This window comes from Gymnoscopelus microlampas, assembly GCF_963454915.1.
Source record: "Gymnoscopelus microlampas genome assembly, chromosome: 21".
Taxonomy (NCBI): Eukaryota; Metazoa; Chordata; class Actinopteri; order Myctophiformes; family Myctophidae; genus Gymnoscopelus; species Gymnoscopelus microlampas.
This window is the reverse complement of record NC_139958.1, coordinates 4,277,739-4,292,427: the sequence shown is the minus strand read 5'-3', so window position 1 is coordinate 4,292,427 and position 14,689 is coordinate 4,277,739. Positions and strand designations below refer to the sequence as shown.

The 14,689-nt window shown below is 41.3% G+C and overlaps 2 protein-coding genes across 7 annotated transcripts in view; both read left to right on the top strand.

The window, feature by feature from the left end:
* Positions 1–5,620, top strand: part of LOC311037354 (receptor-interacting serine/threonine-protein kinase 3-like) — a gene marked incomplete at its 3' end in the record, with an annotated part of 14,408 nt that extends 8,788 nt beyond the window's left edge. The window contains exons 8-10 of the mRNA XM_084046480.1: positions 2,967–3,027; positions 4,665–4,726; positions 5,501–5,620. Of these exons, the coding sequence (XP_083902606.1) occupies positions 2,967–3,027; positions 4,665–4,726; positions 5,501–5,620 (243 nt within the window). The remainder of the gene's footprint in view (positions 1–2,966; positions 3,028–4,664; positions 4,727–5,500) is intronic.
* Positions 5,621–13,685: 8,065 nt separating this feature from the next.
* The window catches only part of camk2b2 (calcium/calmodulin-dependent protein kinase (CaM kinase) II beta 2), a gene marked incomplete at its 3' end in the record, with an annotated part of 54,999 nt that continues 53,995 nt past the window's right edge, over positions 13,686–14,689 (top strand). For all 6 annotated transcript variants that reach the window (XM_084045982.1, XM_084045981.1, XM_084045979.1 and 3 more), the window contains exon 1: positions 13,686–13,806. In XM_084045982.1, the coding sequence (XP_083902108.1) occupies positions 13,745–13,806 (62 nt within the window). In that variant the 5' untranslated portion in view covers positions 13,686–13,744. The remainder of the gene's footprint in view (positions 13,807–14,689) is intronic.

Here is a 14,689-nt window from a genome sequence, read left to right as displayed (position 1 = left end):
GCACCCAGTGATCTTGGTACATAGAATCTATTGATCTATTGAAGATTCTGACTTTCAAATGTATGAAAACGTATGTTTTCTCATGCCAATAAAGCCCTTTGAATTGAATTGAATTGTATGCAGCCACTAGAGGGCAGAAACGCCCCGGAGATTATTACAGTCTGCGATGAAAACAAGCTTCCCTGATAAATGGTCTCTTTCCATCAAAACCAGTAGAACGTTTGACTTGTGACACCGTTGATATATGTGTATTGTTAATTCATTTCATAATGTAATTGATTTTATTTCAAGTCAAGACGTTCACACGAGGATAAAAAAGGAAAACACAGAAACAACAACAACAACAACAGACTTGTTCTGTGTGCGGAACTCCAAATCCCATCCGCGTTCCCACACGGACATATTATTAACGTAGTGCACTGAGCTGTGCACTCCCGTTATGTGTCCGTGTGGGAACGCGGGTTTGTTTGTCTCTCATATGGTAGATCTACAAACAAATGTGTTTTGCGACGCGACGCACTGACTGTTGATTTGTAGATCTGTTCTCTTTGGCCTTTTCCGTCACTATATCATCAGGTATTGTTTAGTTAACGACTGGCGGAGACTAAATGGAGATAATAACACTCACTATCTAATCACCAAGACAAAGTTACACAAACAGTTTGACCATTCAGTCCTGCTGTGTTCACACAGAGCGTCTACAGGTAAAGTAACTAAGTACATTTACTCAAGTACTGTACTTAAGTGCAATTTGAGGTTCTTTTTTATACTTTACTTGAGTATTTCCTATTTCTGTACTTTTACTTCTATGCCAGAGGTAGCCCTGAAACATGACTGTCATACCACGACGGTCATGGAACCACTTGTTCCTGGTTTGCAAATGTTTTACATTTTCAACTGCCACATCTATAAGCGTTCATTTTTCAAATATAACGTGCTGACCCTCAAGCCACTGATGTAATAAGTTAAAGCGCCTTAGTTTAAATACCCGTATCTTCCGTATTGTTCAATACAAAGCATTTTAATCCGATCGGCGGCCATTTAATTTTATTTTTGTAATGTATCAGCGTGCAATACACCTCCCAACCGATGGGGTCGCGGAGTTGAAAGCATCGGAGAAAATTCGAAGATACGGGTACTTAGACCCAGGCGCTTTAACTTGTTACATCCGTGGCTTGGGGGTAAGCACTTTATATTTGAAATATGAACGTTTATGTTGATGTAGAGGTTGTAAACGTTAAACACATTTCAAACCAGGAACAATTGGTCCCATGACGCTTGTGACAGACGAGCGTCATGTGAACGATGGTTATCGGAGGCAAATATTATATACTTTTACTCCACTACAATGATTTGAAAACTTTAGTCACTACCCTTCCTCTTTGCCTTGCCTTCTTGTTGTTAACTAGTTGAACGAGCTCTTGTTTTATTGGATCTTGTTTATTCGATACACTTTTGTTTTAGCTCTTGCTCATTTGATTTTCCTATTTGTCTCATCTGTTGAAGAAAGTAGGTAGCTGATATATTACACTTTTACCTTAGCGCTAGGTATACTCTTAGTTGCTTGTTTTAGAAGAGAATGCACTTAAGAGTTCTGGTGATTATTATTATTATTATTCTGTTTATTTTGTTTTATTTTAATTCACTGTGCAGAGGTGTGGCATTTTCAGTCACCATGGCAACCACAGGAGAGGTGTGGCTTTGTCGGTCACCATGGGAACCACCACATGGGGTAGTTAGTGGTGAGCAGGGGCATCGGTAGGCGGGGGCTTCGGTGGCTATAGCCACCAATGTTTTATCCAAAGCCACCAATAAAAAAATATATATTTTTGCTAGTTGAAATACTGTATTCAACATGTGATTATTAATCACATGTTGATAATTATAATTAATTATATTATATTTCTTATTATTTTGTTGCATTTTTAATTTGTTGTTTTTATTTTTGTTTCAATTAATTAATTATTTTATTTTCCTTTCAGTTTTATATAAAATCCCTTTACATAGACTCACCCACACATAAGTAGTTAAAATAATCAGACAACTTGTCTTTGTCTTGTCTCAGAGAACTGGGTCCTCTGCTAAGCGATCCCCTTCACACTCTGCAGTGCAGAGACTGTTGTCTCTCATTGTGAGAGGAATGGTACGCATTCAATTCAAGTCCGTGTCTTTTCTCCAGTAGGCTTATGTTATGCAAAGCAGCCAGGTAGAGGCTATTGAGAACGGCTCGCCACTGACAGTGCGAACCTTGAGAGGCTATTGTTTAAACTTTAAGGTGTTAAAGACCGCCGCTGACGGTGCGTGCATGTGGAGCATGCCTGAGCCCCCAGCCCCCATAGTGTCAGAGCTAAGGGGTCGCCCCCTGAGCACCCCCTAGAGCTCACCCCTGCACCCCTGGTAGTTACCCATTTATACTTGGCCTTGGGTCAAGTTTAAATGGTCAATAAATGGATTGGATAAGCACTCTGGACATTGAAATTCTTCAAGCACACGTCTAACTCAGCTCAACCCAGTTGCCCCTCGCAGTAGGCTTATAGGTAAAGGCTCTACAAGTAGTTTTCTTGCCTACCTATGTTGAATGCACTTAAGGCGGCTTTCCATATGCATGGCCTCACCCTACCCCACACCACACCGCCCACTTGTGCCTTGGTTTCCACTACAATGAAGTGGGTAGAGTGGTCCTAAACTGGTGCCTAAAAAGTACCCAGTCCTGGGTAGGTCTGAGCTAGGCCAAGCGGGGCCACGTGCACAGGTGATTTGCATTTGTATACAGGACAGTTGGCCACTCACCTACATTACATTGTTAGGCAAAAATGTACATTACAAATGAGTGTGAATGACCGGAGTCTGCTACTCATACCTGTGGATTTGAGCGGGGGTACTTTTGTGTAATGGAAACGGTAGATATTTTGATGCGGTGTGGTGTGGTGTGGTGTGGTGTGGTGTGGTGTGGTGTGGTGCTTAAGCTGCAATGGAAAGGGGGCTTTATTGTGTGTCGCTTTGGATCAAAGCGTCTGCTAAATGACTGTAATGTAATGTTACTAGTTACTTTGTAGATTTTGATTATTATTACAAAACATTCATTACCCACTTCAGCCTTTTATACATTTCAGCCATTTGAAAGTAGCAGATATACAAGCTTGTTTGAACATACTCAGTTCCATTTGGGGGAGGGATATCCTCCCACTTTTGGGATGAAGAAAAAAGAAAAGGAAAAAAACTCTGACATCTATACACCTTTTTGGCGCACACATGTTTCCAGCGTGTTTGAAAAACAGACAAACATATGTCAGCATTACTGTTATTATCATAGTCCATACTATGAGCGCTGTGTGTGTGTGTGCGTGTGTGTGTGTGTGTGTGTGTGTGTGTGTGTGTGTGTGTGTGTGTGTGTGTGTGTGTGTGTACTATATATATGCTTTAACAGTCATTCAGATAAGATTGCAGATCTGGCTGCATTGGCTATTTGAAAATGGCAGATCTACAAGCTCACAATGCGTCGTGAGTATGTAGATCTGCTATTTTCTAAATATATTGTTTGAGCGGCGCATTTTGGGGAGTCGGGACCAGCACGGCGGCGCCGCTGTTGTCTTTTCATGGACAGTGAGATATCCAAACGTATATACAGTAGCGTGTGTCCTATGGAGTTATGTGCAACCTGGGTTAAGCATAGAAACCAGACGCTCCAAACCTTTACCCAGCGCAGGTGATTCTTCATGCTGTGGATTTATTTGGGCCACCGGGAGATTAGAGATTTAACCCTGCCAACCCAACACACACCAGCCTTCATCCATTAATGTTCATGGATTCATAAAATAAACAAATGATGGTTTGACTCTTATGGATATGAAACATCAATTGATGGTGAGAAAACGATAATGTTACTTCCGCCAAATTAGTTAAATTTTCGCCAGAAACCGACTGTATCAAATATGAGTGACTGACTATCATAAACGATACAGAACCTCCTCCCTGATAATATCGCCAAGACGGTTTGTTTATTTTTGGACCACAACTCTTATATGAGACGGTTCTATGATGACCCAATGTTATTCTCCATAGAGAATTTACTTTACGAACCAGGGGATGAACGAGTGACGTCAAGTCTTCTGTACTCTATACATGAAAAGACTGCTGTTTCCACAGTGTGCCAATGCTACACTGTGTGTGTGTGTGTGTGTGTGTGTGTGTGTGTGTGTGTGTGTGTGTGTGTGTGTGTGTGTGTGTGTGTGTGTGTGTGTGTGTGTGTGTGTGTGTGTGTGTGTGTGTGTGTGCGTGCACACGTACGTTAGACACGGACATGACAGGCAGCGAGGCGGATGTGGAAAACACTTTTCTTATTGGCTTTCCATGCTTTGTTTGGTCGTATTCTGGTTCTTCATGATGTAAAATCGGGGCCGTTTCGACAACATGTAAGGGCGTTTCAAGAGCATTTAAGGGCGTGTTATTTAAATGACGGTCGGTTTCAGCTGTCACATTTATCAAAGGGCAGACCAAATGTACGCTAGGATTGGCTGTATAGGATGGCTTGATAAATGTCACTTGGACTTTGGCGTAAGGTCAAATATAGACAAAACATTTAGCTGGTTTGTACACACATTGATAAATGAGGGCCATAGAGATGGTCTCTGCTTACATTACCTCTTCTCTCCTCCTCCTCCTAGATCTCTCACTCATTCCTCTGTGTAAAGAGGAGGTTTCCCTAAACATCAGGAGAGGAGCCCCAGTCTGGTCCAGATGAAACTAGAACCTCCACAGATTAAAGAGGAGCAGCAGGAGAGGAGCCCGGGTCTGGTCCAGGTGAAACTAGAACCTCCAGAGATTAAAGAGGAACAGCAGGAGGAGCTACTTCAAAGCCCAGAGGAGGCTGATGGGTCAACATTGACATTACATAGACTTACATATGGATCCAGATATGTTCACCGAATGGAATATACAGGTAGATCACTTTCTCACACATCTCTCTCTCTCTCTTTCTGCATCTGTAGAGCTGATATTATATGAGCTCTTCATTAAACGTAGCTGGGTTATCGAGTGGCTCTTTTCAAGTGTCTATTTTAAATAGTAAAACACTTAAGGCTAAACACATTTAATAGTTAAAGGCATAGTATGTAACTTTTCCCTATGTTTACATAAACAAAACAATAAATACTTATTATTTACCCATCATTTTCCTTTTTACCAGAAGTCATCAGCCACTGGAGTAGTGTTGTGGTGTTTACCTGCAGAAACACACTGTCCACTCGCTGCGTTGTGTTGTTTTCACTGTTTGTTTTGGAAACCCCCCCCTAAAAACCTCCCTGTCTACCAACATGAAAACACCAAAATACAGCCAGAGGGCCGTGTGTTTCTGCAGGTAAACACCACCACACTACTCCAGTGGCTGATGGATGACTGCTAGTATAGAGGGAAACGATGGGTACAATATGTATATATTGTTATGTAAACAGAGAACAAAGTTACATACTATGCCTTTAACTCTTAACTCGATCTTGTCTAGAGTTCCTGCACCTCCCTGTGTGTAAAGAGGAGGTGTCCACTGAACAAGAGGAAACTGAACCTCCGCAGATTAAAGTGGAGCTTCTTCAAAGACCAGAGGAGGCTGCTGGCTCCACGTTGACATTACTTGCAGTGAAAAGTGAAGATAAAGATGATGATGAAAACGGAGACACAGAGCCTCTAGCCAGCACCTCAACTGAACACATAAAAACACAAGCTGATGTAGAGGACTGTGGAACATCACAACCAACTAGTGACCAGCTCCTCTCTTCACACTGTTCTGAATCTGACACTGAAGACAGTGATGACTGGGAGGAGACCAGGGACGATCAGTCGGCTTTAAACAAACTGAACTCGGAGCTGTTCCGGGACCCGAAATCATCATCAAAGCAAACTCCATCCACGAGGACTCGCACATCAGGGAAGAAAAGGTGGAGGTGTACAAAGTGTGGCATAGTCTTTGTTTATAAGGGTAATCTGAAACGACACATGAGGAACCATGAATATGAAAAACCCTTTACTTGCACAGAGTGTGGTAAAGTTTTTGTTTGCAAGAGTAATCTGAAACGACACATGATTATTCATACAGGTGACAAACCCTGTACTTGTACTCAGTGTGGTAAAGATTTTGTTGGCATGAGTGATGTGAAACGACACATGAGGACCCATACAGGCGAAAAACCCTTTACATGTATGGTTTGTGGGAAAGGATTTGCACTAAATGGTAATCTGAAGAAGCACGTGAACAATATACATCCACAAGGATCGATGCAGGGGAATGGAAAACGTAACACATTGACTGCCCAGGACGTAATATTACGTCACCTCAGGTCCAACGGTTCACTGCCGAAGACGTGATATTACGCCATCATGGTGTTTTTAGTGATCACGCTAGAGGGCGCTCTCCGCTCTTAGCCAACCTATGAATGATGCCTTGACCTCGAGAGAAGGATCCACCCGGAAATGACGTCATTTAAAACATTTTCACCCCGTCCGCTACACTGTTATCAGATTTATAAAAATACATTTATCTTGGATTTCTTTTCCCAGATCGCGTTTTTGGTGAAAACAAGCTATTTTCACCTGCGGATAACTACAGAGCGGACGATCGTGGTTACAATGTGTTTTTTTTTTTTTCCGGTGGAAAGATGAGAGACTCGTCTTTCCACCATCGTTTGTTTACATCCGGGTTGAAAAATAATTTCAAAAAGACTCAAATTAAGGTAAAACCTTAATTAATGAATACTTGACAATGAATGTGTTAAGCTGTAGTATGTGGCAAATATTTTGGTCCAAATGCAACTATTAATTTGAAGGTGGATTCACACAGGAGAGAAATCTGTTTAACAGGATCATGTTTTCTTTTTCTTTTAAACAATCTGAGGCGACACCGACTCATACAAAACATATTATTATTTTATTTTGGTACACTATAATTTATTATGATTTAAAGAATGATCCTACTCTGTCGTACTATGAGCTTGTAGATCTGCTATTTTTAAATGGCCCCAAATAAATCTAAAAATTACACAGATGCTGCACTTCCCCGGTCTTAAAGGGTTAATATGATTAGTAAACTATACTTGTATTAAAAGAACCCCCAAACCCACAGCCAGTGTTGTAGCCAGGACTTAATTAGTAGCTAGGCCTGGCACAATATGGGTGGGCACAATATGGGTGGGCACAGTGTGGCTGGACACAGTGTGTCTTTTCATTAATGAATGAATGAATGAATACTTATTTTTGCCTATCTGCACATGATTTAGCAGCACAATGAATTTGTATTGGTTGATTAGATAATCATCTCCAATTAGTAAGAAATTGACACCCACTTCCCAATTTAGCAGCTTAACTAAGTGTGAATTTGAATGCAGAGATTGCTGTTATGTTATTGTATTTGAAAATGGCTTAATATGAGATTTAAAAATACAAATAAAAAAAAATATATACATGCTGTTATCAACATGACTTAATATGATTTTTCTTTTTGGATGGGCACAAACACCAAATGGGCCAAGACGGGCCCACAGCCCCTTCTTTCTGACCACATTTTAACCATACAATCTGAAGACATGAAGACATGACATAAAACAACATAACTCTGACACAAATACCTACTAAATCCGTGCAGGGATGAATGCAATCCACTAGGGGGCACAATCTCACAGGATAAAACTGTCTTTATTAAAAGTATAATAGAGAAAGCCAAACTTCTGTTCTCCTGATACATTGACTCTGTTCATCTAAACCAGTAGAAAGATCAACTCTTGATACTAGTGTTGCTGTAAACAATAACTTATAATTTAATAGAGTCGTTCTTATGAACTTTAACCTTTTATACTTTGGGTATTCAAAAACAGCAGATCTACAAGCTCACAGAGAACCCATGTTTTAAAGCCTCACAAATAGCAGATCTACAAGCTCACAGAGAACCCATGTTTTAAAGCCTCACAAATAGCAGATCTACAAGCTCACAGAGAACCCATGTTTTAAAGCCTCACTGTTTTCTTTCAGATCAATACTAGCAGCTGTGATGTCAACACTGAGATTATTTTTCTTAGCTTTATTTAATCATTTCCAGAGTGTTCTGACTCCCAGGGAACCAACATGATAGCACAAGTATACTCAAAATGTGCTTGAGTAAAAAGTACAAAAGTATGGGCATCAAAATAATACTCAAAGTACCAAAAGTAAAAGTACTTGTTGTGCAGAAGGTCCCATTTCACAAGTTTTCAAATGTATAAAAAATGCATATAAAATGTATTTGAAAATAGCCGATCTACAAGCTCATAACGCGTCGCTTTGCGACGCGTTATGAGCTTGTAGATTGTCTATTTTCAAATTGCCAAAGTGTGTATAGATAGGTCTGAAGTGGTTTTGTAATAATAATCTAAATCTACAAAGTAACTAGTAACTAAGGTTTTCAAATAATTATAGTGGAGTAAAAGTAAAAGTACAATAAATGTAGTGGAGTAGAAGTAAAATGAACGAAATTGGAAATGCTCCAGTAAAGTGAAAAATACCAGAAGAATTGTACTTAAGTACAGTACTCAAGTAAATGTTAGTTACTTTCCACCACTGCATATGAGTAATATAACTGCCTGGACTCGACAACAGTCCATAGCAACATAATAGGCTTCAGGGGCACAGCTATGGGTGCAGGCATCTGGGGCAACAGCCCTGGATCTTTCATGAGTAGCCCTGGATCTCAAATAGGGGTCTTTATCAATATCTATCCATCTATTTCTTTATTTTTTTATCATACAAGTTTTTTATATAGATTTTTTCAGCAGTGTACACGACAGTATTAATTAAAGGAATAGTTCACCCCCAAAAATATTTTTTTCCTATCGATTAGTCACCCCATGGAGACTTGAATTCATGGATATATTTTTGTTTTTGTCGCATTCCTAAGCCAGTAATTTGATGACCGGCACCGGTTCCCGCTAGGAGACACAAAGAGTCTCATTTGTGTCTCCTACCGGAACCGCTGCCTACCGGTCCGCTGGTCATCAAATTATTGGCTTAGGAATGAGACAAAAACAAAAGAATATCCATGAATTCAAGTCTCCATGGGGTGACTAATCGATTGAAAAAAATATCTTTTTTGGGTGAACTATCCCTTTAACATTCGCAGCATCCACAAAACAAAATCCCTGACAAAAAAACAACAAAAAACGAAATAAAACAAGAGCACTAAAAACAACATCCACTTGACAGGCAGTCACGTACATTTTTTATCTTCTTTTCTTTTTTAGATCCGGGTCTCTTCATGTGTCATTCCAATCATGCATTAATCCATTAAGCCGTGCTATGAGCTTGTAGATCTGCTATTTTAGAAAAAAAAATCGTGAAAATGTGTGCAAATCTTTGAATATATATACATTTTCTAAATCAAATCTTTGCTTTTGGGGGTTCCTGGAACAAAATATTTTCAGATTGGGGTCTGTGGACAAATACATATAATTTTGGGGGTCCTTGATATGAAAAAGTCTGAGAACCACTGATATTATAGCAACATACTTAAAGAAAAAAAAACACACCCTGTGTGAAGGAAGCGGTGCCTTTGATGAGCCCCGTATTGATGTTGTCATCAATATTTGTTTATGGGACAGACACACACCCGGACAGACACACGGACACACGGACAAAGTCAGATATAGAGCGGTTGGCACCGCTAAAAAGGAAAAAAACCTGTTAGGAACACATTTGTTGAATCCCCAGAAGCAAAGACTTGAGTTACAACATTTTCACTTTAAAAAAATATATAAATATTCAAAGATTTGAACACATTTTCAGGATTATTTTCAAAACAAATAGCAGATATACAAGCTGGTAGCGCTACGAGCTTGTATATCTGCTATATTTGAATAGCCAAAGAAAATGTAAAATGACACAGATGCGTTCCCGGTCTTAACGCGTTAAAGCCCCTCTAAAATAATATGATATTGTTCAATTATGCCGGTGTGTTGTGTGTGTTTAGTGTCCTCCCTGTCTGTGTGTCATTCATTATGCCGGTGTGTGTTTAGTGTCCTCCCTGTCTGTCATTCAAGCAGCATATCTCAGATTAATGGCACCTGCACTGTCTGTCAGCTAATGGCATCTGGCATCGGCTGATTCTCTATAGCAGCGGTGGGCAACTTTAATGATGAGAGGGCCACTATATTTCCACACTCCCTCCAGAGGGCCACATTGCATATACTGTCTCTCCGTATTTGAAAGTTTTTCGCCATTCTATGTCACACAAAAGTAGCAAAAATAGCCGATCTACAAGCTCAAAACGCGTCGCAGCGCAACACGTTTTGAGCTTGTAGGTCGGCTATTTTTGCTTCCGAATTGGAAATCTGAAAAGTAACATTTTTACTTAATTTCAAATGCATTTAGTTATACATATGTTACCTTTTATGAACTGAAATACAAATACATTGGACATAAAAAAAAGTCATTAAGCTACTAATATAGACTGAAGTAATTAAAGCGGGTCATGTTTGCATGTTTGGAATTGTAACAGCTGAAATCAATAATATATCAGTATTCTGATATTAACCTGATATTAACCGCATTAAGTGAAGGTGGGGTCCGCATGGGGCCGCCAGTTGCCCATTCATGCTCTATAGTATGGATGGGTAGAAGAAACCTTTTCAAGAAAAAGGATGAGGGCAATAAATTATAGGCAGTGAGACGCAGCTATAGAGGAGATGTCATCTCCTGTTTCTGTAGCAGTGTTTCCCAAACAATGGGTCAGGATCCATTTTTGAGATTATTTAAGAAATATTTTCAAGTAAAATAAAAATAGAAAATTCTGGAAAAAAATCATATTAAAATATTCGATACAATATAATTCGAACATTATTCTAAATAAGTTAAGGAATTTTCCCAAAAAACTAAATCCATACCTTTTAAAAACATAAAAGAAATTGAGAAAATAGCCTATCTACACGTTCAAAACGCGCGTTGTGAACTTGTGGGCTATTTTCACAATTTGTGGCTCGTGCTCATTTGATTTTGCTATTTTGTCTCATCTGTTTAAGAAAGTAGGTAGCTGATATATTGCACTTTTACCTTAGCGCTAGGTATACTCTTAGTTGCTTGTTTTTTGCAGGAAATGCACTTAAGACTTCTGGTGATTAGTAGTTTCGTTCCCTACCTATGTTGAATACACTTATTGTAAGTCGCTTTGGATAAAAGCGTCTGCTAGATGAATGTAATGTAATGTGGCATAATGTATTTTTGTGTGTTTGGGTCACGGGACACACACACCAAATATTCATCTTTTGGATCTTGAGGCTCGAGCTGAAACGTTTGGGAAGCTCTGCTGTAGCAGAGGACTCACTTCCTGCCTCCTGTCAAGGAAGCTTTTGAAAGGAAAGGAAGCCGACCTCATTTTCTCTATCATGCAATTCCAGACGGCAGATTTGTCGCTCTGGGTGGCAGACTCACGCCGGAAGTTCAGTGGAATAACATTGGAGCCTATGAGAGCCGGCTGGACAGCTTATGATTTTTTTTTATGTGATTTGATGTGAAAAACGATTGCGACAAAGGTCCCAATCCATGAGTCCATGAGCTGGTCCAGCCGTCTCCATCCACTGCAATGTATTTCATCAAACTTCCGGTGCGAGGTTTGCCACCCACGAGTGTCATGGCGCATCCCCCGGCGTCCAGCGCGTCTCTTCCTTTCAAAAGCTTCCTTGCCTCCTGTCTCACCTATGAGCTCAGACTGGTGCTGAAAGAAAGCCTGCTCTCGCTCACTGTGATATTAAAGCCTGATTTGTGCTTCATTCAGGGGCGGATTGAGACTCAAGGAGGCCCCTGGGCCAGTGATTTATTTAGGGGCCACCCTCCACTCAACCACACGGTATACTCAGAAAGGACAGTCGGGTGGGTGGGCACGAAAAACACACACGACTCGAGTTGTAAGGCATGAGTGGTGGATCAAGAAAGCATGCACCTGTAGAAATGTTATCATATAGGATTTACAGTCTATAACCTACAGAATAAGTACAATACCTATGTAATGTTGGCTTAGGGGCCCACACATTTGAGTGTTAATATTTATTGTAAATACATGGCTCCCAGGGGGCCCTGGTAGTCATGGTAGCCAAGTTCAAAACTTTAAAAAAGGGGGATGTTTACTTGCAACCCCCCCAAAAAATTGGTCCCGAACCATAGTTTGGGAACCAGTGCACTATAACAGCCAAGTTGAGCCAACGTAGCTGCAACTTGGATGTCATCAGCAGACAACTGATCACAGAACACAGCCTACACTTACTTGTACCCTACAATTATTTGTACTTTTTCTGTAATTGTATTCTTGCTCTGTAAAGCACTTTGAGCTGCATTTCATGTCATGAAAGCTGCTATACAAATAAAGTGTATTATTATTATTATTATTATTATTATTATTACACACTGCTCTGTAGGTTGCATGGTAGTTTATTTGGCCAAAGACCCCCAAATTATATCTTATGGCCAAGGACCCCCAGTTGAAAAGATTTGGTGCCAGTGAAGATTTGTGCTGGTGTTAAATATTTTCTTAATACAATTACTATTTCTTTTTCACAATTTACCCCATTTAAAAAATAAATAAAATAGCACATCTACAGGTTCTCAACATGGGCTTGTAATGTAGATAGACTATTTTTTAAGCAGCCAATACAGTATAAAATAATGTCAAAGTGGTTAAACTGATTTTGATGCTATAATAATAGACCTATTAACTAATTTTGATAGGGACCACCTGCATGGCTGGAACCCCCTTAACGACCGGACCCCCACTTAAGAACCACCAATAAAGACGACCTGCAAGACCTCAAGCTCAAGGAGAAGATCATCCATCCATATAGCTATTGGAGGACCTGCACTGTAACTACACTGCACTGCACTGTCACTGCCACTGCCACTGCCACTGCCACTGCCACTGCCACTGCCACTGCCACTGCTCTGCACTGTCACTGCCACTGCACTGCTCTGTAACTGCACTGCACTGCTCTGTAACTGCACTGCTCTGCACTGTAACTGCACAGTAAATGCACTGCACTCTGCACTGCACAGCAACTTCACTGCACTCTGCACAGTAACTGCACTGTAACTGCACAGTAAATGCACTGCACTCTGCACTGCACTGCAGAGTAACTGCACTGTAACTGCACTGCTCTGCACTGCACCCCATTTGTGTTGCACAAAAATGTAGGCTATACTCTATCTCCTTGCTTGGACAAACCCAAGTGTTTACACGCGCCCACACACACACACACACACACACACACACACACACACACACACACACACACACACACACACACACACACACACACACAGAGGGGGCGGGGGGGTTTGGGGGTGTGCACGCTGCGTTCCGAGGGGGCGGAGATCGAAGCCCCCCCCCCCACCACACACACACACACACACACACGCACGCACGCACGCACGCACGCACGCACGCACGCACACACACACACACACACACACACACACACACACACACACACACACACACACACACACACACACACACACACACACACACACACACACACACACACACACACACACACACACACACACACACACACACACACACACACACACACACACACACACACACACACACACACACACACACACACGGCACCACCAGCCACAACGGTCGTCCTCCTCCGCACACAGAGAGAGAGAGAAGAGAGAAAGAAGCTCTTCTCTAGGATACTATAGATCTGCGGCATCATCATCAATCATCATCCTCATCATGGCAACGACCACATGCACGCGTTTTACAGACGAATTCACAGTCTATGAAGAACTGGGCAAGTAAGACGTTTCTTACTGCATTATGTCTGTCTGTTAGGCTGTCTGTTGGCTTATCATAGTGACCGTTATTCGCTGTGTGTGTGTGTGTGTGTGTGTGTGTGGCTATACTTGTTCTTTACGCAGGCTGGCACCACAACATCTGCATCATGCTGAGGTTGGCACAACATCTGCATGCTGAGTTCTTCTATCTCTGGTCCATTACAGCGTTAGAAGGAGTTCTCCTTAACGCCGTGTTATTTCCCCGGTATATTATGCCCGCATACTGCCGGTAGCGCAGCCTCTCGTGACTCGTCTGTAATAAAACAAATAAAGAATACACTGTCGCTATACTCACCAGAACAAAGACGGGTTTAAGATGCTGAAAGCCTGCTTACCTTAGTGGAAACACTCTGAGCCCCCCACCTCACGTCTAAAATACACTTTTTCACCAGAAAAGACAATATTCCACCGGATGGAAAAATGTTTTAGTTGCTCCACTGCACCCCCTACAGATATTGTTAATAGAAAGATTCCATTGACCAGATCTGTAGGGGGCGCAGTGGAATAAGTATTTTTTTTACATTTGTTTTTACATTTTGGTCAAAAAGTGTATTTTAGACGCGAGGTGGGGGGCTCTGAGTGTTCCCACTGGGGAAAGTAGGCTTTCAACATCTCAAAACCGTGTTTGTTTCGGTGAGTGCCAATTACGTATTTTTTATTTTGACCAGAGAGACGAGAGGCTGCGCTACCGGTCCGGCGGTGATCGATGCGGGCAACGGCTCTACAGTAACATAGCGTTAAGGAGAACTCCTTCTAACGCTGTAATGGACCAGCGATACATCCTTCCCCCTTCTTCAAAACCAAACGCGCGCCGCTGCAGCTCTCTCTCTCTCTCTCTCTCTCT